Genomic DNA, 23227 nt, shown 5'->3' on the forward strand with positions numbered 1-23227 from the left:
TGATGTGTTAGAAGCAGGAGAAATGGGCAAGCGTAAGGATTTGAGCGAGTTTGACAAGGGCCAAATTGTGATGCTAGATGACTGGATCAGAGCATCTCCAAAACTCCAGCTCTTGTGGGGTGTTCCCGGTCTGCAGTGGTCAGTATCTATCAAAAGTGGTCCAAGAAAGGAACAGTGGTGAACCAGCGACAGGGTCATGGGCTGCCAAGGCTCATTGATGCACGTGGGGAGTGAAGGCTGGCCCGTGTGGTCCAGACGAGCTACTGTAGCTCAAATTGCTCAAGAAGAAGTTAATGCTGGTTCTGACAGAAAGGTCAGAATACACAGTGCATCTCAGTTTGTTGTGTATGGGGCTGCATAGCCGCAGACCAGTTAGGGTGCCCATGCTGATCTCTGTCCACTTCCGAAAGCTCCAATACTGGGCATGTGAGCATCAGAAGTGAACCACGTAGCAATGGAAGAAGTTGGACTGGTCTGATGAATCACGTTTTCTTTTACATCACATGGATGGCTGGGTGTGTGTGCGTTGCTGACCTAGGGAACACATGGCACCAGGATGCACTATGGGAAGAAGGCAAGCCGGCGGAGGCAGTGTGATGCTTTGGGCAACATTCTGTTGGGAAACCTTGGGTCCTGCTATCAATGTGGATGTTACTTTGACAAGTACCACCTATCTAAGCATTGTTACAGACCATGTACAGCAGGATAATGTGTCCTGCCACAAAGCAAAAATGGTTCAGGAATGGTTTGAGGAGCACAAGAATTAGTTTGATGTGTTGACCTGGCCTCCAAATTCCCCAGATCTCAATTCAATCGAGCATCTGTGGGATGTGCTGAACAAACAAGTCCATGGAGGCCCCACCTCGCAACTTACAGGACTTAAATAATCTGCTGCTAAAATTTTGGTGCCAGATACCTCAGGACATCTTCAGGGGTCTAGTGGAGTTCATGCCTTTACGGGTCAGGGCTGTTTTGGCAGCAAAGGGGGGACCAACATAATATTAGTAAGGTAGTCATAATGTTATGCCTGATCAGTGTATACTATATTATTAGAAAATATACTAAAATTAAAATGTACTTATAAGAAGTATAAGACAAACTTTGATGATGGCTTGAGAACACCTGGCAAAAAATATGGATGGATGGATGGATGACAAATGAATGGTGTGACTCCACTTGAATATCTGCTAATCTATGATTTTAATCAGGTTACAACTGTAAAATTTACAAATTTATAAGCCCTTTTTTATAAATAGTGGATGTCAGTTGTGCTTCATTGGTGTCTCTGACATCCAGAGGGAAATTAGAAGAAGAAGGAGATGACTGATTGGAGCCGCTACCCTGATGTTTATCTTTTTTACTGGCTCATTGCATTTGTCTCCGCCTGCCACCCTCTTGATCAATAATGTAAATTCCCAGCAATAACTGAGGCTGATTAATATTGAGAGCAGAAGTCTTAACTCACAGTGAGAGCCATTAGGAATGCACAGGAGCGTATCCACATACACAGACACGTCTTTATCTGACCTCGCGCTAAACATCTGATTGATACACCCCTTTACAATAGAGCACTGTGCCGCCATGCAAATGTTATTAGCTATGCCACAAATGAAATATTGCTTATAAGTGTCTCTAATACAATCCTTTCAGATCACAACCTTGAATAAATTGAAGCATTTATGCTTTGTTCCAATCAATGTCAGATTTGGGATATTCTTGCTTCATCTCTAAGTCATCCGGCGCTGCATCGACTGATGTTCGGAAGATGACATACATGGCAACTCTACTGTTAGCTTTGCATTTCCTGTTCGCTTTGTTTGTCAACCAAAAGGTCTCCTAGCAACCATATTGCAGAGGGTAAAAAAGACCTGATACACAGATTGAACTCATCCAAACAGGAAAGAGGGATGTACATCTAATGCCAAGTTCAGGGGTAGCATTCAGTCCAGTCGGTGAGTCAAAATTTGGGCTAAAATCAGGCAGTGTGAACTTGGCATAAGAGGAAGCCCTATGTAATTAGAATTGTTTAGGTTAATTTCCACCAGACACCGGTCAGACGTGTTCTTGCTTTCAAAACCATAAAAAGCAACATAATGGAACAGAATCAAGGGCCCTCAGGACATGTTTGTATGAACTATTTCTAGGTGAACAAGTTAACCTCACAACATCGACTATCCTGATTCATCCCTAGCAGAAAGCTGTAAATGCAGACTTACTGACTTGATCTGAACGCAGCATTAGTGACATGGCACTTAACTTGAACTGAATGCAGAATTATAGCACTTTATACTACGGGGCCGTTGAATGCTTGAATCTGATTGGCTGATGAACGTTCTGAGGTGTGCAGTTATTTTCTGGGAGACGCACAGCGAACGTAGTTCCAGGCAGCTCTCTTGACCGCATTACAGTTCCATATCACTGCGCATAGTTAACTGTAATAACGGAAATTACAGGACTAAAAAACAACAATATGACAGACGATTTTCCTAAAGTAAATCTTAATATTTACAGTGAATATAAAACGTTCAACAACTGGGCGGCAGCAGTATTAGACAGTCCAGATGAAAAACAATAAAGGCAAGCTTTTCTGTCTCATTACTGAAATCACACATGCTCGCACACGCACTACAGTTTGCACAAAAAGCTGTCAGCGCTGCCCTGACTATTTGATCAGTTCGCCTATATAGTGGAGCAACTTAAAGGCTACACGTGACATTTTTTCACTAGCGAGGTAATAACAGCGCTGTTTAGAGACGCACAGAGGGAGCCTAGTTCACACAAGCGCTCTTTCTTTCTCTCTCTCTCTCTCTCTCTCTCTCTCTCTCTCTCTCTGTCACTCTCATTCTCTTTCTAATAACTTTATTAATAACTGCAGTAGAATGCTATCAACGGCTCAAGCCTTCGTTAACAGCTTTAAAATGACGTTTCGGAACTAGCAAAAGAGCTGTTGGATGAGACGCGGAAGAAATAGTCCTACTCACAATAGCGATTTAAGTACAAAAACCGGACGAATCCCATTAAATATATAATCGGATCGATGTCTTGAGGTGTGGTAACCGTAGTATAAGCGGAATAATTGACTCCGCTTCGCGTCGTGACCGCATCACCACCTCGGGTGTGCATTATCATTCTAATAATTGAACGGCCCGTCGTCAATTATTCCTTACTTATACAATACTTTGATCCTTTGTTTCTGTCAATCATTTATCGTTTCCTTGATCCTTCGTTTCTGTGAATCATTTCTCGTTTCCAGTTACTATACCTGTATTATCTTGGCTTCATTGCATCTCAGTTGCTGGGCAGAGATGAGAAGGATCCAGAAGAACCTAGTTTCCGTTCATCATCTCAAGTCCTGCTCTCTGAAAAAGCTTTTAGTCTAATTTATTCCCTCATCTCAACATCATCTCAACTTCAACATTAATTTCTCAAATGAATGTCCCTCAGAGAAATTACCAGAAATACATTTACTGCTGTTCAGTGACCTGGACAACTCTTTTATTTTTTAATTTTTCTTTCTCTTTTAATTAACAGTTCATTTAAAATGATATTATCATGTTTTAAAAGCAATTTTTTTAGTGATAATTCTGGCACAAAATGTGACTGGATAAGCCATGTGTGAAGCTTTTTAAAATAGTTTTCTGCTGATAATGATCTGTTACCAATGTGTTAAAGCTGTCTTAAAATCTAATTACTACATTGCTTAGCATAAGAAATGTTAATTGTTATTAACAGCAATTTTTTTATATTATCATATTATTTTATATATTATAGTAATAATGTCAAATTAAAAACTTTAAAGTACATTTTAAGTCATTATGTTTTAATAATTTACTGTCATGTTTTAAATAAGTACACTTATTTTGATGTGTTGATCATAATTTTAACTCTAGTGACTTGTTTGATATTACATTTAATTTGTATATATTTTAAATGTACTAAATTGCAGCTTTACCATTACAAATGTGTAATTACAAAAATATTTAAATACATGATATACAAGTTTCAATAGACATGACATTAAAGTACATTTTAGTTCATCATACATGTTTGGCAGTATTTGGCAGTACACTTTAACCATATTTCAAAGTCAATAGAGGTCATTTTGAAATTGCATACAGTATAAAGATGTACTTAAGTCTTACATAAGTGTCACGGACTGTATTTCCCATCATCTTCCTTGGCACCTAACCACAGACACCTGGAACTTATCTAGCCTTCATCACCAGCACTATATAGAGCACACACACTTCCTCACTCATTGTCTGACCTTGGATGTGTCCTAAAGCTTAAAAAAAAAATGCTGCCTTCAGAGGATGCATTCCATGTAGGAAGGCATCAAGGCGCGTCCGAATCCAATGCTTCCTGCCAGTTGAGCTAAAAAATAAAGATGCCATCTGAAAGTTGCAGTTGGTGGTCAGTTTGTATGTAAATGTAAGTTTTTGACCAATGTTTTCCCATTTTGATGTCATTTCTAGCTGGAAATTACTATTGTAGTGAGTGGCGGCTGGTCGATAGAGGGCGCTGGGGCGCCGCCTCCATCAAAATTCCAGAAATATACATGTATAAAAAAATTATATAAAAATGAAATAAAAATAAAATAGTTTACTCATACGATGTGCCGTCTGTTAGTAAGAGCCTCAGCATTTAATAAAAACTGGCTTTGATCGGTTAGCTATTTTATATGTTCTTCAATATGTTTCATGCGGTTTCATGCGTGAGGGACGCCGGACAAATGATTGTCTATCTGAGTACAAAAATCTACGGGCAGCATGTGACCTGAAGCTGGTCTCTAATTGGTTTCTTAAAGATCCTCCTCCGGACGCAGGTCGCTGCGTCCCTGGCGAATCAGAATTGGATGCTGATTGGTTCTCGTCACCTGTCATTCAACTTTCCATTCTTGGCAACTAAAGCGAAAGTGCGCGGGCGACACATTCACTCCGACTCCGCCAAAACCTTGTAAGATGATCACTTTCGTAGGGATGGCAGCAGTTAAACCAAATTCTTTCACAAGGCGTTCGTTGGAAGAAAAAAAAGGATAAAGGATTCCGGACCAACGCGATTTACAAATCCAGCAGCAGGCCAGTGACAGAGGATGAAGCTACACTCGGAGTTTCACGCGCGTGTTATGAGAAACGTAGGTGGCTGGCTGGATGGATGTGTTGTTAGTAATGCCCTTTATTGCTTTCCCTATCTTTTATTTCAAAGTGTCGGTACTGAAGTTTTGTGGACAACAACGGGGGTAAGAGACCTCAAATATCTAACTGAACAATGCAAACGTCATGACACTACTGAGATGACTGACTTTGATCAGAGAGTCATTGAGAAATTTGCTGGCCAGAAAGAAAGGAGAGCAACATTTATGTTCAAGTAGTTTACATGCTAGTCTGGTGTTGCTTTTGTTTTTCCTTTCCTCCTTCAATTATATGCGGGAAATGAATGTGTAAAAAGATAAAAGTGAAGACACTGCTTTCTCTTTAATGCTTGAATTTAGTCAACATGCATCTTGATACTGCCCCCTCCCCCCACCCGAAAAAAAAAGCCGCCACTGATTGTAGCAATATTTGCTTAGTTATCAACAAAGCTCTCTCTATTTTGCTGCAGGGGAAGACCGGGGATGGTTAACACTTTTTGTTTGATCATCAGCAACTATAGTTGTTGACACTATATTGCCAAAAGTATTAAACACCCCTCCAAATCATTGAATTCAGGTGTTCCAATCACTTCCATGGCCACATGTATGCATGCAGACGCTTCTACAAACATTTGTGAAAGAATGGGTCGCTCTCAAGAGCTCAGTGAACTCAAGCGTGGTACCGTGATATGTTGCCACCTGCGCAATAAGTCCATTTGTGAATTTCCTCACTACTAAATATTCTACGGACAACTGTTAGTGGTATTATAACAAAGTGGAAGCAATTGGGAACAATAGCAACTCAGCCATGAAGTGGTAGCCCATGTCAAATTACAGAGTGGGGTCAGCGGATGCTGAGGCGCAACTTTCTGCAGAGTCAATAGCTACAGACTTCCAAACATTGTGTGGCCTTCAGGTTAGCTCAAGAACAGTACGTAGATGGCTTCATGGAATGGGTTCCCATTCAGTCGGTCACGTTCGACGTACGTCGGACGTACCGACGAATTGGGATCACTTCTGGGAGCCCCTATCAGCTTCGAGCTATCTAGAACCGGCCAATGAACAATTGGCGTGCGAGATTTGCATCTCGCGCTCCGCCCCGCGCCGCGGGTATAAACAGGAAGCGAGAGCGAATGCACGCTGTCATTCACTTCGGAGCCACACGGCAGATGAAGAGGACTCTCAACGCAAGACTGCTTGAGTTTATCGCTGCTATCAGCAAGCTTTATTTAGACCGGAGAATCCAGAGGAACGGCACATTTCAGCGGGATCCGCGCTGACTCATCGGCTGCCTCTGCAAACAGAGAAAAACTGCTGTTTTCACAGCAACGGGCAAACTGTTGGTCTGGTTGGGCATTTTTCCTGTTTTGAGTACAGGCACAGGCTGCACAACAATCCCGTGCGCTGTCGCGTTTCCCCCTGAGTGCTTCAGCACAGAGCGTTTCCTCACAAAAAGAGTTCACGGGTGACGTGCCGTCCTTTTCAGGATGTCTTACCACCCGTGCGTTTCTGGATGCGGTCGTTCCCTGTCCCCTGCTGACGGTCACAATCGCTGTCTCACGTGTTTGGGCACACAGCACGCTGAGGCGGCGTTTGTGGATAGTTCATGTTCCCACTGCGGGAACATGACTATCGCGGAGCTAAGATCGAGACTCTCCTACCTCCGGGCTGGGGGAGTCCCCTTACCCATCCCACGAACCAGGGCTGCCCCTAACCCGGGTGGACCTGCTTCTTTGGATGGCCAGGGTGATCTGAGGATCACGTTTAGGGCAAACCCGCCGAGTCAATCTCCGCAGGCCCCTATTCCCTCTGCTCCGCAGCCGGTAGAGCCTCCAGGAGAACCCGCTGGACCCTCCCACGGGAGACCAGTGGTGACTTTTGGAGCTCCAGCAGATGAACAGATGTCAATCGCTGCATCGGAGGGGGAGTTTCAGTCCTCGGGGGATGAAGGTTCAGTCGTACTGCCTCCCTCTGGGAGAGTGGCAACGGCTGCACCGGACCCTGAGATGGCTGCTATGCTTTCCCGGGCCGCCGAAAGGGTTGGGCTCGAGTGGAACCCTCCACCGTGTCCCGAACCCTCTAGGTTGGACGATTGGTTCCTCGGGGTGGGTCGCGCTGGTTCTCAGCGTCCCGCCCCGACACCTTTCTTCCCGGAGGTGCATGAGGAGCTCACGAGGTCGTGGACGGCACCTTTTTCTGCCAGAAACCGGCCGAGTGACTCCTCCCCCCTCACTACCCTCGACGGCGGGCCAGCCAAGGGTTACGTGGGAATCCCGCCAGTGGAGCGCGCCGTCGCGATGCAACTGTGTCCGGCGACCGCCTCTAACTGGCGCGGTGACCCGCGTCTCCCGTCCCGGGCCTGTAAGTTCTCTTCCAGTCTGACTGGGAAGGCTTACAAGGCCTGCGGGCAGGCTGCGTCCGCTTTGCATGGCATGGCGTTGCTTCAGGTCCACCAGGCCCAGGCACTCCTTGACATGCACGAGGGTAGGCCTGACCCAGAGCTCCTCCGGGAGCTCCGGACGGCGACGGACCTCGCCCTCCGGGCGACGAAAGTCACCGCCCGTGCCATCGGTCAGGCGATGTCCACGCTTGTGGTCCAGGAGCGTCATCTCTGGCTTAACCTGGCTGACATGAGGGAGACCGATAAATATCAGTTCCTGGACTCCCCCATCTCGTCAGCTGGGTTATTCGGCGACGCGGTCGAGAGCTTCGCCCAACAGTTCTCGGCCGCCCAGAAGCAGACGGAGGCGATCAAGCACATCCTGCCCCGGCGGCCCGCTGCTGCCTCCACCCCGCCGCCGGCGGCAGCGCCTCCGACTACTCGTCGCCGAGGACGTCCACCCGCCGCCGCCTCCGCCCCCGCCAAGGCATCGCAGCAGCCTTCCACCAGCCGACGGCGTGGGGCCGGCCGTGGGAAGGATGTCCAGCCCGCTCAGGCCGCTGCCAAGCCAGGTGGCAAGCGCCGTCGCAAGCGACCCTGAGACGGGCCGCCCAGAGATGGAGGAAACTGCTCTGAGGGAGATGGCTGCAGCACCACTCCTTCCCCCGGAGGAGGGCCGGGGGAAAATCTTTTGTTTGTCTGTTCCGCCGCTGGTCCCAGTGCCAGCGGCACCCAAAACATCAATAAAAGAGCAGTTTCCAATATCTCTGGGTGCCAAGAGAGCGCGCTTGGCGGTGGTCGACGCTCCCATGCCTCGCCACCCTCAAGTACCTCTCCCTTCGCCAGCAGGGGACGCCGGCTGTCGGGACGCACACAAGCGGCCTCCCCACACTCGCACGTCCCCTCCGCGGATGCAGGTAAGTGTTGCACAGCACACTCAGATCCCGCTTCGGGCCGCTCCCATGCCGTCCGAGCCGGATCCCTGCGTTCCGCCTCGCTGCCCCGCTGCGGGTACGTCCGTGGTGCCGATGGTCCCCCTTGCTCGGAGTCTGGGAGCCTGGCTAGCGCTTCCCAGCCCGTCTCGGTGGCTCATCCGTACCATCAGACTCGGCTATGCGATTCAGTTCGCCCGGCGTCCCCCCAAGTTCAGGGGCGTTCACTTCACGACTGTAGTGGAGGCGAACGCCCCCGTGCTCAGGGCGGAAATCGCTGTCCTACTGGCGAAGGACGCGATAGAGCCGGTCCCTCAAGCCGATATGAGGTCCGGGTTCTACAGCCCGTACTTCATTGTACCCAAGAAAGGCGGCGGGTTACGACCGATCTTGGACCTGCGATTCCTGAACCGGTCCCTTCACAGGCTGCCGTTCACGATGTTAACGCAGAAGCGCATCTTCAGGTGCATCCGTCCCCGAGATTGGTTTGCAGCGATCGACCTGAAGGACGCGTACTTTCATGTCTCGATTCTCCCTCGACACCGGCCCTTTCTGCGTTTCGCGTTCGAGGGACGGGCATATCAGTACCGCGTCTTACCCTTCGGCCTGTCCCTGTCGCCCCGCGTCTTTACGAAGGTTGCGGAGGCGGCCATTGCTCCCATGAGAGAGCATGGCGTTCGCATCCTCAACTACCTCGACGACTGGCTGATTCTTGCCCAGTCGCGAGAGCAGTTGTGCGAACACAGGGACAAGGTGCTCAGTCACCTCAGCCAGTTGGGACTTCAGGTCAACTGGGAGAAGAGCAAACTCTGCCCCACGCAGAGGATCTCTTTTCTCGGTATGGAGATAGACTCGGTCGCCATGACTGCGCGCCTCACCGAGGAGCGCGTCCAGTCGGTGTTGAACTGCCTGAATTCGTTCAGAGGCAGGACAGCGGTTCCACTGAAACATTTTCAGAGGCTCCTGGGGCATATGGCATCCGCAGCCGCAGTAACGCCGCTCGGATTGCTTCATATGAGACCGCTTCAACGCTGGCTACACGATCGAGTCCCGAGATGGGCGTGGCACAGCGGTTCCCTCCGCGTCCAAGTGACTCCGAGGTGCCGCCAAACCTTCGGCCCGTGGTCGGACCCTCTGTTTCTCCGGGCGGGAGTTCCCCTAGAACAAGTGTCCAGGCACTCCGTTGTCTCCACGGATGCCTCATCCACGGGTTGGGGTGCCACGTACAACGGGCTTGCAGTTTCGGGTCTGTGGACGGGGCCTCAACTGCAATGGCATATCAATTGCCTCGAGTTGTTAGCAGTTCGTCTTGCACTCAGCCGCTTCAAAGTGCCGCTCAGAGGCAAGCACGTTCTGGTCCGGACGGACAACACTGCGGCCGTAGCGTACATCAACAAACAGGGTGGTCTACGCTCCCGTCGCATGTCGCAACTCGCCCGCCATCTCCTCTTGTGGAGTCAGAAGCATCTGAGGTCGCTTCGTGCCCTTCATATTCCGGGCCTGCTCAATCGTGCGGCCGACGAGCTGTCACGTCAGCAGGTACTTCCGGGAGAATGGCGACTCCATCCCCAGGCGGTCCAGCTAATCTGGAGTCGTTTCGGGGCCGCACAGGTAGACCTGTTTGCCTCCCCAGAGACGACCCACTGTCAGCGGTTTTATTCCTTGACCGAGGGGACCCTCGGGTCGGATGCCCTGGCCCACAGCTGGCCCCGGGAAGAACGCAAGTATGCGTTTCCCCCAGTGAGCCTTCTTGCGCAGACTCTGTGCAAAGTCAGGGAGGACGAGGAGCAGGTCCTGTTGGTCGCTCCGTATTGGCCCAACCGGACTTGGTTCCCGGAACTAGTGCTCCTTGCGACAGCACCTCTCTGGCCCATTCCTCTGAGACAGGACCTCCTGACTCAGAGACGGGGCACCCTATGGCACCCGCGTCCGGACCTCTGGAAACTCCATGTTTGGTCCCTGGACGGGACGCGGAGGTTCTAGGTGACCTACCGCAAGCGGTAGTTGACACCATTACTTCCGCTAGAGCCCCCTCTACGAGGCGCCTCTATGCGTTGAAGTGGAACCTGTTCGTCGACTGGTGCTCTTCTCGCCGAGAAGACCCCCGAAGATGTTCGGTCGCATCTGTGCTTGCCTTTCTACAGGATGGGTTGGAGCGAAGGCTGTCTCCCTCCACCCTCAAAGTCTATGTCGCCGCTATCGCCGCTAATCATGAGCTCGTAGATGCAAAATCTCTAGGTAAGCACGATCTGATCGTCAGGTTCCTTAGGGGAGCGAGGAGATTAAATCCACCTCGTCCTCCCTCCATACCCTCTTGGGACTTAACTCTGGTGCTAACTGCGCTACAGAGAGAACCTTTTGAGCCTCTGCAGTCAGCTGAGTTGAAAGTTCTGTCGTTAAAGACAATACTCCTGACTGCGTTGGCCTCCATCAAGAGGGTAGGGGACCTGCAGGCATTTTCGGTCGACGAATCGTGCCTGGAATTCGGGCCCGGTAACTCTCATGTGATCATGAGACCCCGGCCTGGATATGTGCCCAAGGTTCCCACTACTCCCTTCCGGGACCAAGTGGTGAGCCTGCAAGCGCTGCCTTCGGAGGAGGCAGACCCAGCCCTAGCTTTTCTCTGTCCCGTCCGTGCTCTCCGGACTTACGTGGATAGAACGCAAAGCTTCAGGACCTCAGAGCAGCTCTTCGTCTGTTACGGAGGACAGCAGAAGGGAAAGGCTGTCTCCAAGCAGAGGATGTCCCACTGGATAGTGGATGCCATCGTCTTGGCTTATCAGTCCCAAGACGTGCCCTGCCCGCTCGGGGTTAAGAGCCCACTCCACTAGGGGTGTTGCCTCTTCCTGGGCGCTGGCTCGTGGCGCCTCGCTGACAGACATTTGTAGAGCTGCGGGCTGGGCGACACATAACACGTTCGCTAGATTCTATAGCCTCCGTGTAGAGCCGGTGTCTTCCTGTGTGCTCACTTCCCATAGTCAGTAACACCGAAGTACCCGTTCTAGTGTCGGCTTGCTGCGCCATTCCCTCCCCTATGGTACGGATGCGTGCGCTTTTCTGCTCCAGTCGAGTTCCCCGGAACGGCGGACCCTGTTGAGTCCTCCGCAACCCGCGGCAGTCGGACGTGGCGGAGCGTTCGACGCCAGGTCTAACACTCGTATGCATTGGTGGAACTTGTGTTAGGCTGGGTTCCGTATGTAGTGACCCCCACGGCGGTCCCATATGTGTATTCTTCCACGGTACGGCTCCCTACGGCGAGCCCGTGTCTTTCCCTCGGCAGAGCTCCTCTGCCGTCTCAGGTACGTGTTGTCTCCCTCCTAATTGGCCGGGGCCACCCCTGAGACTTCCGTATGTTGTGCTGCCCACGGCCAGCCCATACGTGTATTCTCCACATGTTAACTCCCTCTGGGCATGATGTGGCTTCCACAGCTGCCTTCACAGGCACGCTTCCCAGCGTTATCCAATACAGTCAGCTGAGTGGGTCTTGCGGAACAGCAGCTTTGACTCTCCCTGCGTGAACCTACCCGCCCGCATCAGATCGGGGTCTGTGGGGCTCATCGCTGGGCGCTGGAAGTGGTAGTAACTATGGCGTTTTCCATAGGGGATCCCAATTCGTCGGTACGTCCGACGTACGTCGAACGTGACCGACTGAATGGGAACGTCTCGGTTACGTATGGTAACCCTCGTTCCCTGAAGGAGGGAACGGAGACGTACGTCCCGTCGCCACAGTTGCTGTACCATCACTGCAGGTCGAGCCACTACGTGTGGCTCCTCAGTGAAAAACAGCGTGCATTCGCTCTCGCTTCCTGTTTATACCCACGGCGCGGGGCGGAGCGCGAGATGCAAATCTCGCACGCCAATTGTTCATTGGCCGGTTCTAGATAGCTCGAAGCTGATAGGGGCTCCCAGAAGTGATCCCAATTCGTCGGTATGTCCGACGTACGTCTCCGTTCCCTCCTTCAGGGAACGAGGGTTACCATACGTAACCGAGACGTTTTCATGGCTGAGCAGCTGCATCCAAGCCTTACATCACCAAGTGCAATGCAAAGCGTTGGATGCAGTGGTGTAAAGCTCGCCGTCACTGGACTCTAGAGCAGTGGAGATCTGGAGTGACCAATCACTCTTCTCTGTCTGGCAGTCCGATGGATGAGTCTGGGTTAGGCGGTTACCAGGAGAACGGTTATTGCCTGACTGCATTGTGCCAAGTGTAAAGTTTGGTGGAGGGGGGAACCCGATAGAACACCTTTGGGATGAATTAGAGCGGAAACTATGATCCAGGCCTTCTTGTCCAACATCAGTACCTGACTTCATAAATGTGCTTCTAGAAGAATGGTCAAAAATTCCCATAAACACACTCCTAAACCTTGTGGAAAGCCTTCCCAGAAGACTTGAAGCTGTTATAGCTGCAAAGGGTGGGCCAATTCCATATTAAACCCTACGGATTAAGAATGGGATGTCATTAAAATTCATGTGCATGTAAAGGCAGGCGTCCCAAAACTTTTGGCAATATAGTGCAACTCACTCGGACTCCTACACCTACCACAGATTATGTGAGTTAATGTCAAATACAAAGAGTTCCATTGTTACAATCTACCCCACTACTGGGGTACTGTGGTGCAAAACAATTGCCACGCATGTACAGTATGTGTGAGTGTAAGTGTACTATATTCCTGTCACATGAGGGTTAACTCAAGTTTCTAAGATCCATCTATTTTTGTGTGAATTTTGAGATATTGCATAAAAAACTTGCATTCAATTGAGGCAGATTCTTTTTTTTTTTTTTTGGTAAGAAGACGTGCATAATGTTGGAACACATTTACTGAATAAATTCCTCGATACGCAACAAAAAAACTTTTCCTCAACAGAGGACTCATTGAAACCTTCATAGGGGTTGGTTGTAAACATTTTAATAAACTGTTGCAACTATCCCCACCCCAAATGCCCATGATTTTTTTGCTATGCTGCCTCAGAAGCCGGTTTGAAATCAGTTTTGTGAGGTACCTTCATGCACAAACACTGCCTACAAAGTAATTGCCCGATAAGGCAGCAAGGCAATAAGTCAATAAGATGCAGCCGTTGTCTGATGCTGTAGACTACTTACCTGCTTTATGTTTCCGACTACTTTGCTAGCTTCTGCTGTCACCTCATCCAAGTCAATCTCCAGTCATCCCTCGTCTCAGTGTTGTTTCCCTTGTGTGTGTGTGTGTGTGTGTGTGTGTGTGTGTGTGTGTGTGTGTGTGTGTGTGTGTGTGTGTGTGTGTGTGTGTGTGTGTGTGTGTGTGTGTGTGTGTGTGTGTGTGTGTGTGTGTGTGTGTGTGCTTCACTGATTCTGTAAGACAAAGGGCCCTATCTTGCACCCAGCGCAATTGACTTTGTACACCGACGCATGTGTCATTCCTATTTTGCACCCGCGCAAAGCGCGCTTTTCCCTCCACAGAAGCACGTCGCTAAACTAGTGAATGAACTTGCGCTACCTGGGCGGTTCAGCGCAAAAAAGGAGGCGTGTTCCGGCGCAAACAATCCCTGGTGCTATTTTGCTGTTCCATTAAACAATTGCGCCACTGACCAGAAAAAACCTAGTCTAAAGTCAGTGGCGCGTTGCGCGTTGTTCATTATGCTATTGTAAGGGCGCATGCTTGACCATAATGTATAGCGTGCACAACGCGCATACACTTTGCTCATGTAATCTACACAGATGCAACAGTTATTTTTGCAAATCATAAATTGTTACACTAAAAAATATTAACACATGAGATGACGGAAATCATTGTGGTGTGCCACGAAGATGTGAAAAAATAGGCATAAATCTAGCTTACAAATTATTCAGGCTAATTGTAGTCTAATAATTAAGGAGACCTGTTTGCCCAATAGTGGCAACTTCTGGCAAGACATATATGTATATAAGGACATCTAACAAATTGGTTTGTCCGTCAAGAACCAGGAAAAAAAATCGGTGAGGATGGACGCAGCGATGTCCTCTGCTGGCGTCAGGTCCTGAGTAGAGGCAGATCCACCTCCCGTTACACGGCGTGCCCGATTGATGCTGGCAAGCTTGGACTTTCCCCGTCTTATGATGTCATTGTAGCGCTTGCGGCACTAGTACGACGTCCTGGGGATGCCAGCTGATGAAACAATTGTGGCTATTTCCTCCCACGCCTGTTTAACCGACGCTATTTTTGGTGGGTTTCTCCCATCCCCATACAACACAACTTCTCTGTCTTTCACTGCTCTTACAAGCACATCAGTCTCCTCGGCTGTGAACCGCTCCTGGCGTGCGCCTGGTAAATACGCCATAATAATAGCAATCCATAATGGAACTTGCGCACCTGCTTTTACAGGGAATGTTGGATGACGCTCTGATTGGTTTATTCACGTTACGCCCAAACCACACCTATGAATAATGAAGCTACTTCAGACCAACCCATTTTAGATTTGCGCCGGGCGCAAGAGCCATTTATCCCGCCGGGAAAATAGCAACAGCGCCGAGACCCGCCCACAAAGTTACTTGCGCTTCGCGCTTTGACACTTGCGTTTCAGATCGTTAAAATAGGGCCCACAGACTAAAAGTTAACAATACAAGTCTATCTCATCTGCTAACAATTTCAAGTATCATAGCTTACCTGTTTATGCATTGCGTTCCTGCCATATGTGCAAATAAATCTACCTGTTTGAGTTGTACCTCAGTTCTGGTCATTGCGTTTAAGTCTGAGCGTAACAATAAGCTAGTCAAAACAAACTCTTAAGCTACAACTTATTGCATTTAATATAAATGTAATATAACTATAATAATAATTTCATTTAATTGTTGCTAACATGCAATTAAGTGTCTGAAAACATTCAGTTCGTACTTCTTTTAAAGAATGTTAAAGTGTACTTTTTTTCACAAAGGTTAGCATATAGTGCTATAATATGAAGAACAAATTGTTATTGTAATTGTTTACTAATAACTAGGGCTGCCCCCTAAATACACGGGGCAACTTTTTTGAGCAATGTTGCCGAGCAATGTTGCTTGGTCACAACAAATTTCTATCTGGATACTTTAGATCGGTCGTGGGCCCTGTGTTTCACATGGTTGCCTGTTGACAGCAACATTGCTCAAAAAGTTGTTATCACCACGTGTATCATCACCTTAATAGTCAACTAAACGTTAGTCAGCTAAAAGAGGCTTAGTCGACCAAGATATTATTAGTTGGTTAGTCACAGAATAAAAAAAAATCCACAGGCGAAGTCACGCAGTCCGTGAGGGACAGATTGTTAACTGTCCCTGTGGTAATTATGTCAGTAGGACAGGAAATCCAAACATTCGCCTATCACTCATCGACCTCAAATATGGCTTATCATTTGAAACTTGTAAGTAGCAACTTTACATCGCCCCTTGCTGTAACGTTAACCTAGATAAATGTGTGCTATTATTAGACGCATATCCAAGTGTTTGTGTGGTGTGTGGAAGCTGAAGTATAGCGCATTTACTGCATAACATAGAGCACTGGTGCGATCACTTATACAGATAAGAGTAATGTGAGTAAGTTTAATAAAAAAAAGCAACATTTTGAGCAAAACGCTGAGAAAATCACGTTTTTGTCAAAGACTAAATTTGGATTTTGTCTGGATCGGATTCAAAACGATGATCAAAAAACAGATGGAGTAGATAGAGTCTTTCAACCCCCCAAAGCTTCACAGTCCTATAGCTCTTTCGGGTCGACATTTCATTCAGTAACATTAGAAAGTTTTGATTTATATGCTGTTTAATGTTGATGATCAAATTTTTTTACATATGCATCTGCTTAAATATGCTATTTCTTGTTGCTTCTTCTTCACCTGTGTTTTGATCAGGAGATTCAGTACTCTTTGAGAAGATGTGTAATAGCGCCCCATACCATATAACAGTGAACAGTTGGGTGGAACTAGTAACAGAGATAGAGAGAAGGTTAATTTTTTGTAAATTGAGGACACTAAATTTAAAGGGGAATGTTTTAATATTGAATGTTTCAATGGTTTCTAAGCTTTGGTACGTTTTATATGTATCTGAGATGTCTTTGTGGACCGAAAAGGGGTTAAAGAAATGTTTTCTTGACTTTTTATGGGAGGGGAAACCAGCAAGGATAGCACATAACACAATTTTAGGGGCAGTAGTGAAGGGGGGTTTGGGGTTAATGGATGTTAAACAGAAAAAAAGCTTTGGGAGTGAAAATTGTTAAAAAGTACCTACAAGAAGAGAACAAAACTGAGTGGAAAAAAACAATGAAATACTTTTTAAACAAATGTGGGGATTTTAACATGGAGGATGGAATTCTATGGATGAAAATGAAAATTTGGATGACGGAAGGATTGCCTGAGTTTTATATGGGAGAGAAAACATTTTAAATCAATCTCTGTTCTTAACCTGATAAGCTTCATGAGCGCGTGCACGGGTTGAAGCGCTATTTTTAGCACGAGTGTAATGTTTGTTAATAGATTTAACGTAAAAAAACATCATTAATCTTGACAAACTATATATCATTCTAAAGGTCTAAACCTCAAGCATCGAGGACAGACCACTGTTTTTCATTGAAAAGCTTATAACGGCTGTATTTTTGCATCAATGTAAGCAATACACATCAACGATTTTATAAATAAAAACAGAGTACATACCTTTAGTGTCCTAATTACGAGCCACACACGCATCCATTGCAAACAATTCCAGAACGAATGGAAAGGTGAGGGTCCACTGAATAACATCCCATAGAGCATTTTAATCCAACGAAACAATAACGGTGTAATATTGATGGTTAATCCTTTGTTTACATTGCATTTCTGCGGAGCGAAGTATCATACTAGACTGTTATGCAATAAAATAATGCACCAAAAACAGTCTCCCGGTAGAATAAAGTGGCATGGGTTTAAAGCTTAGAATGTTACGAACAAAATCCAACTAACCCCACTCAAAAACATGCAAAGATAGCCGCGATATAGTCAAAAATATCCAACCATAGCGATCGTTTTATCTGATGTCATGACGTGCTCATCCAATGATAATGTCTGTTTATCTGGAGCCAATAAAAGCATTGAATCGTCATGACTGACAGAAAATGTAGCCAATGAGCACACGATTCCAACGAGACCTTGCATGTGTATGTTTGTCACATGGGCGTGAATATTTATTCATCTGAATGTGCCAATGTGGCGCTATCTCCGACGAGATGCTGCGAGCCTGACACCCCCCATCTGACAGCTAAAAGCTAACGCGCTAGTAAACAAACAGAGGTCTCTTTGTAGTAACTGTTTGCTAATCTTACTAACTGGACGGAATGTATTATCCAATGGATCGTCAAAAGAAGTTTTTATTGTGCTGAAGATGCTTTATTTGAGCTCACTCGAAGCAGCGATGTGAAAAAGGAGAGTGAACACAGCGGTGACGGTGCTTGTTGACAGAGAAGTTGATCCAATAACACACCGGTGAGTTGCTATGTGTAGTTGTTTATGTATATTGAGAATGTGTGTGAGAATGTATGTATTTTATTGTTTCTGTGTGCTAGAAAAAATGCAATATACCAGTATGCATTATACATATGCTGATATTTTGCATTTTTCCTAGCACACATGGGGAAAAAGTATATATAATTTTTCCCCATGTGTGTGTAAATAAAACATATATATATATATATAACACATGTAATTGTTTATATATATATATATATATATATATTGAGACTGTATTTATTTTATGTTTTTCCTGTGTGCTAGAAAAATTACAATATACCAGTATGCATTATACATATGCTGATATTTTGCATTTTTCCTAGCACACATGGGGAAAAAGTATATATAATTTTTCCCCATGTGTGTGTAAATAAAACATATATATATATATATAACACATGTAATTGTTTATATATATATATATATATATATATATATATATATATATATATATATATATATATTGAGACTGTATTTATTTTATGTTTTTCCTGTGTGCTAGAAAAATTACAATATACCAGTATAGATTATACATATACTGATATTTAGCATTTTTTCTAGCACACACAGAAAAAAAAAAAATATATATATATAATATATAAAATGCATTTTTTTCCCCTGTGCTACAAAAACAAATTGACGAAAAAAGAAAAGTTCTGGACGGCCGACCATCTGTGTGATTGTTGAATGCTCACTGTTTCACCGGCCATTATATTGATTGTAGGACTGTGTGCGAATGTATGGGCCACCGTCAATATGAATGCTCACTGTATAGCCGGCCGTTAGATTGATGCTTGGGCTGTGTGAGAATGTATGGGCCGCCGTCAATATGAATGCTGTCTATACCAACATTTTAAAACAAGAAAAATAAATATTTTTTTATGAAATGGATGGAAGTGGGGATAACGAGAGTGAGAGATGTTCTGCATGAGTGGGTTCTGCAAGAGGGTTTTTTTTACCGATACAATATATTGTGGATGCAATGGAAGAAGCAAAAGAAGAATGTCATCCTCAGCGGGGGCAATGGTGTTGGCTGAACCCTAGTACACCAACACCCACTTGACGAACTTGCCGAATGATCCTCGAGGACCCACCCCGGGCAGGCGAGCATTTGTGCGCTTGTTCAAACTGGCCAAATAAAAAGTGCACAGGAAGCAGTCTGGATAGTGTGTGAGGCTCGCCTCAAGGTTCTGCTCTTTCTCCAAGCAAAACAGCAGCACAGCAGGTGAATCCATTTCGGTGGGTTCTTCTATTGTGATACATAGCCAGGAAACTCACAATTAGTGATGATATATGATGTATGTAAATATGTGAAATGTGGTGTAAAGGTGATTGTATAAGAAAAACTGTATGAAGATATTTTTTATTGTATTGTATTTTTATTGATTGACATTTTTTAATAAAAAACAAAAAAGTGAACACACGGAAAGCCGGACATTTCCGTCAATGACGGGGAAAGAGTTAATTTAATTCAAAGTAGCATTAATGTCACAGGGTGTTTTGGTGTTGGTTCATGTTCATTGTTCTTGGTTATGTTTTTAGTTTATCATGTTCTTGGTTATGTTTTAGTGTGTCATGTGATTCCCATGCCCTCATGTGTTGTGTCATGTCATTGGTTCATTGTTTAATCACTGTTCACAGGTGTCACTTATCTTGTCATTAGTCTCAGTGTATTTAAGCCAGGGGTGGCGAACTCCGGTCCTGGAGGGCCACTGTCCTGCATAGTTTTGCTTCAACCCTAATCAAACACACCTGAACAAGCTAATCATGGTCTGAAGGGTTACTAGAAAGCTACAGGCAGGAGAGTTTGATCAGGGTTGGAGCTGAACTCTGCAGGACAGTGGCCCTCCAGGACCGGAGTTCGCCACCCCTGATTTAAGCCCTCATGTTTGCCGTGTGTCCTTGTCTGTTATTGTCATTGTAACCCGTTGTCAGGCAAGTCTTTGTTTCTTTGTCAAGTCAGTTTAGTTTGCAACGTCTTTGTTTTATGTTTGGATTTTGTAAATAAAAAGCTGCACTTGGGTCTTCAACTTGCCTCGTCAGTAGAAATCGTTACAATTAAGCTGAAATATAAATGTAAAAAATATGACAAAGACCTTTTTCTAATAATTTCTTCTAAGAGCAGGAAGGCAGATGGTGTAATTTGTTTGCGAAGGAAAATCACAGAAAGATTGTCCCGATTAGCAGGCTATGTGACATGACCGGATGCTTTCCTCTCATATCTCAGGGCACAGGTGGCGTGGGTGATGCACGGCCCACAGAGGGAGAGAAATAGAGGGATTATGACCCATGAATAAAAAAATGCCTTGTTCCCTGAAATGAGGGTTTTCATTTATATGGGTGAAATGAGAGCCTGAAATTTAAGTATGTTATATAATTCCTCACAGCTTACTGATCGAGTCAAGCACTGTGGTGTCATTTATAGAGATGGCAGGGAACTACAGAGGGGAAACTGTTAAGAATTCCTTCCCCTGAAGGCACAGGTCAGAGCTTTGAATCATAAAATATAAATACAGCTGCAGTGTGCCTGTACGATCTGCTCCGCTATCAGGAGGAGTGAAAGCCCTTAGCCCTTCTATCAACAAGGCAGTATGTGAGTTACAAAATTATTTGTAAATAGACACATTATCATGCTCACTGTCCTTTTAGCAGCTGCGTCAGCTGACAGAAAGACTAAACTGCTGTATCAGATGCTGCTGTCATCTGGACGAGGCCTAGTCCAGTGATTGCTGCTGCTGTTCTGCTGTCACTGTAAGTGTGTAGTGAGTTCATTGCTCTTGTTTGTCTGTGCTGATGCTGCTGAACAAGTCCAGAGTGAATCAAAATCTCAAGAAAAGTTTCAAGCTTGTGTTATTTGTCGCATCCAGTAGCATTAGCCATGTAGTGCTTATTTGAAATGAATTCTCACAAGGGAAAATATACAGTCAGCCGGTCATCGATGCAGATTAAAGACCCAGTCATATCAAGACAGTTGCGAAAGGTAGTCATTGAAGGACAGTGATGGGTCAGATCTTATAAGTATTGAGCTCTACATTCAAGCAAAGCATGAGGGCTTGTATCATAAATGTTTAAAGGGGGATAACACACAGTTTCTCATGTTAATCTATCGCGTAGTATTACATCCGTCATATCTCCGAAGATTCTTTATTTTTGTCTTATTTATAAAAGACAGATAGTCTGTACCGATTTTTCCCGAAAACAGCGTGGAAGAGTGCAATGAGGAGCGCTACTGACGAACGAAGCTCATTGATCCGAAGTGCCCATACAAGCAATTCCGCCTATTATGACCTCACACATGCCCATACTCTGAAAAAAAAGTTTCCGAAACGTATTCGAATCCGGAAGGAGTGTATTTGGCACAGAAATACTCATACGTCCAACAAATATTTAGAAATTTTGACAATTTTTAGCATGAGAATCCAACTCGTTAACAGTGTAAATAAGTCAGAATACATGAAATAGCATTAGACCCCCCCCCCCCCCCCCCTTTAAAAAATCTCTATTTTTCAAGCATCCTCGTCTTTGTTTTTTATATTGCCTGTGCATAAATTTGCTGGCTTCCACGACAGACACTATAAATAAACGCATAATCGCTTACTTTAATGTCCTCCAGGTTTACTTCCATATGACAGCGTGCTGCATGTCATCTTTTTTCGTTCTTTTGCGCATAATGGTCAGTCCAGGACCATGATCTGTACACATTGCAATCTGATATCGGTCACATTTAAAGCAACAAGGTGAACAGCTATACAAGAAAATTGAATCTGAGCAATAAATCAGAATTTAGCATTAAGGCTGGCAGTGTGAACATAGCCTAATTCTGTGAGAATAAGGAACAATATGGTTGGAATCACTTTCAAACAGGGCAGCGGTGAAGCCGGTGGGAACAAGGATGAAAGTGGAGCCAGGGGAGGGCGAAGACAGGGCGATGTCTGACCAAGGCGAAGCCTTGGAGGTGGTGCCAGGGAATCCTGTGGACTGGGTGGAGCTGGTGGCCTGAAACATTGAGGCATTGAGGCTGGTGACGATGTCAACCTCAGTGGGGGCAATGGTGTAGGCTGAATCGTAGTTCACCAACACCCACTCGATGATTTGTGTGCTTTCTGTTGCGGATGGTCAAGCAAATGTTTGTGCTTTGTTTCAGTTTGATATAATTGTAAATATATCTAATAAACTCTGATATTCTGTTCTATAACTCCTCCTCGAACTTCCCGCTGCCCTGTATCTTGCTCTCTCATTGGCTACATGTCATTGCTGATTAGGGTTGGGTACCGAAATCCGGTTCCAATATGGCACCGGTACTTATATAACCGGTATGTACCGGACCGAATCAGAACGCAGATTTCGGTTCCTCATTTCGGTGCCAAAATTCAAACGTGCTTTCGCGCTTTGGCTGAGCCAGAGACAGACGCTCAGCGCTGGTCACATCACAACTCATGACAACTATTCAGTGTTTTCAACGACATCATGTTTATTTCAGGTTTCAGACATTTAAATGTTCATAAGTACTAGCAAAAAACACACACTGATGTCTATGAAAGCAGCAATGACAATCCTTTCAGACGGTTATAATTTGACTAACGTTACGTGTTTTATTCACATCAGATAAATGCACATTATATAGTAACTATATAGTTTACTCTATTCTTCTTCCAGTTCACTGGTCACTTACTTTCATGTATTTCGTGAGACGAGAATGAACTCAAGTGTTGTAAATCCGACAGATCCGATTCTGAGGCACAAACTAACATGGCGCCGCCCATTGCGCTTTATAGATCAACTAACACACATTCACTCACACATTTGAACATCAGATAGTTCGTGACACAGTTAAGAAGTTTGTGAATATTTTGAATAAAAAGAAAAAACGAAATAAACCCGATACAGCTGAGCTGTCAGCGCTATTGCGGCTGCTGTGTGTCATGTGAGAAACATGACGCGTCACCATGGAAACATTAAGGCGATGTGTTCTAAAATATTTAGCCAGAGAATATGATCATATTTCAAAATAAAGCTGAAGCTCGAAGCTGGTTTGTAGCAGAGCAAGAATACAGACGACTGCTGTTATTACTGTAACTGTTTAGAGTTATATTAGGCTTGTTGTAGTTGGGTGGCTTAGGTTTTACTGTGAATTTGTAAATATGTCAATTATAATTTGTAAATAAGTAAATTGTGTTTTGTATTTATTTATATTCATACATTTAAGTATACATTAAACTTTTAATAAATGGTTCAATTTAAATAATAAATAAATAAATAAAAAGCCATTTAATGTCATCCACCTCGTTTGGTGGCCTTTTAAAAAAAAAAAGTATCGGTTCAGGC

The 23227-nt window shown here is 45.4% G+C and overlaps 1 protein-coding gene across 1 annotated transcript in view; it reads left to right on the top strand.

Moving 5' to 3' along the window:
• The window catches only part of LOC307119570 (uncharacterized protein), a gene marked incomplete at both ends in the record, with an annotated part of 36604 nt that extends 16427 nt beyond the window's left edge, over positions 1-20177 (top strand). The window contains one exon of the mRNA XM_079805912.1: positions 20130-20177. Coding sequence (XP_079662038.1) covers positions 20130-20177 — 48 coding nt within the window. The remainder of the gene's footprint in view (positions 1-20129) is intronic.
• Between the last annotated feature and the right edge of the window lie 3050 nt (positions 20178-23227).

This window comes from Gobio gobio (assembly GCF_949357685.1).
Source record: "Gobio gobio genome assembly, chromosome: 23".
Taxonomy (NCBI): domain Eukaryota; kingdom Metazoa; phylum Chordata; class Actinopteri; order Cypriniformes; family Gobionidae; genus Gobio; species Gobio gobio.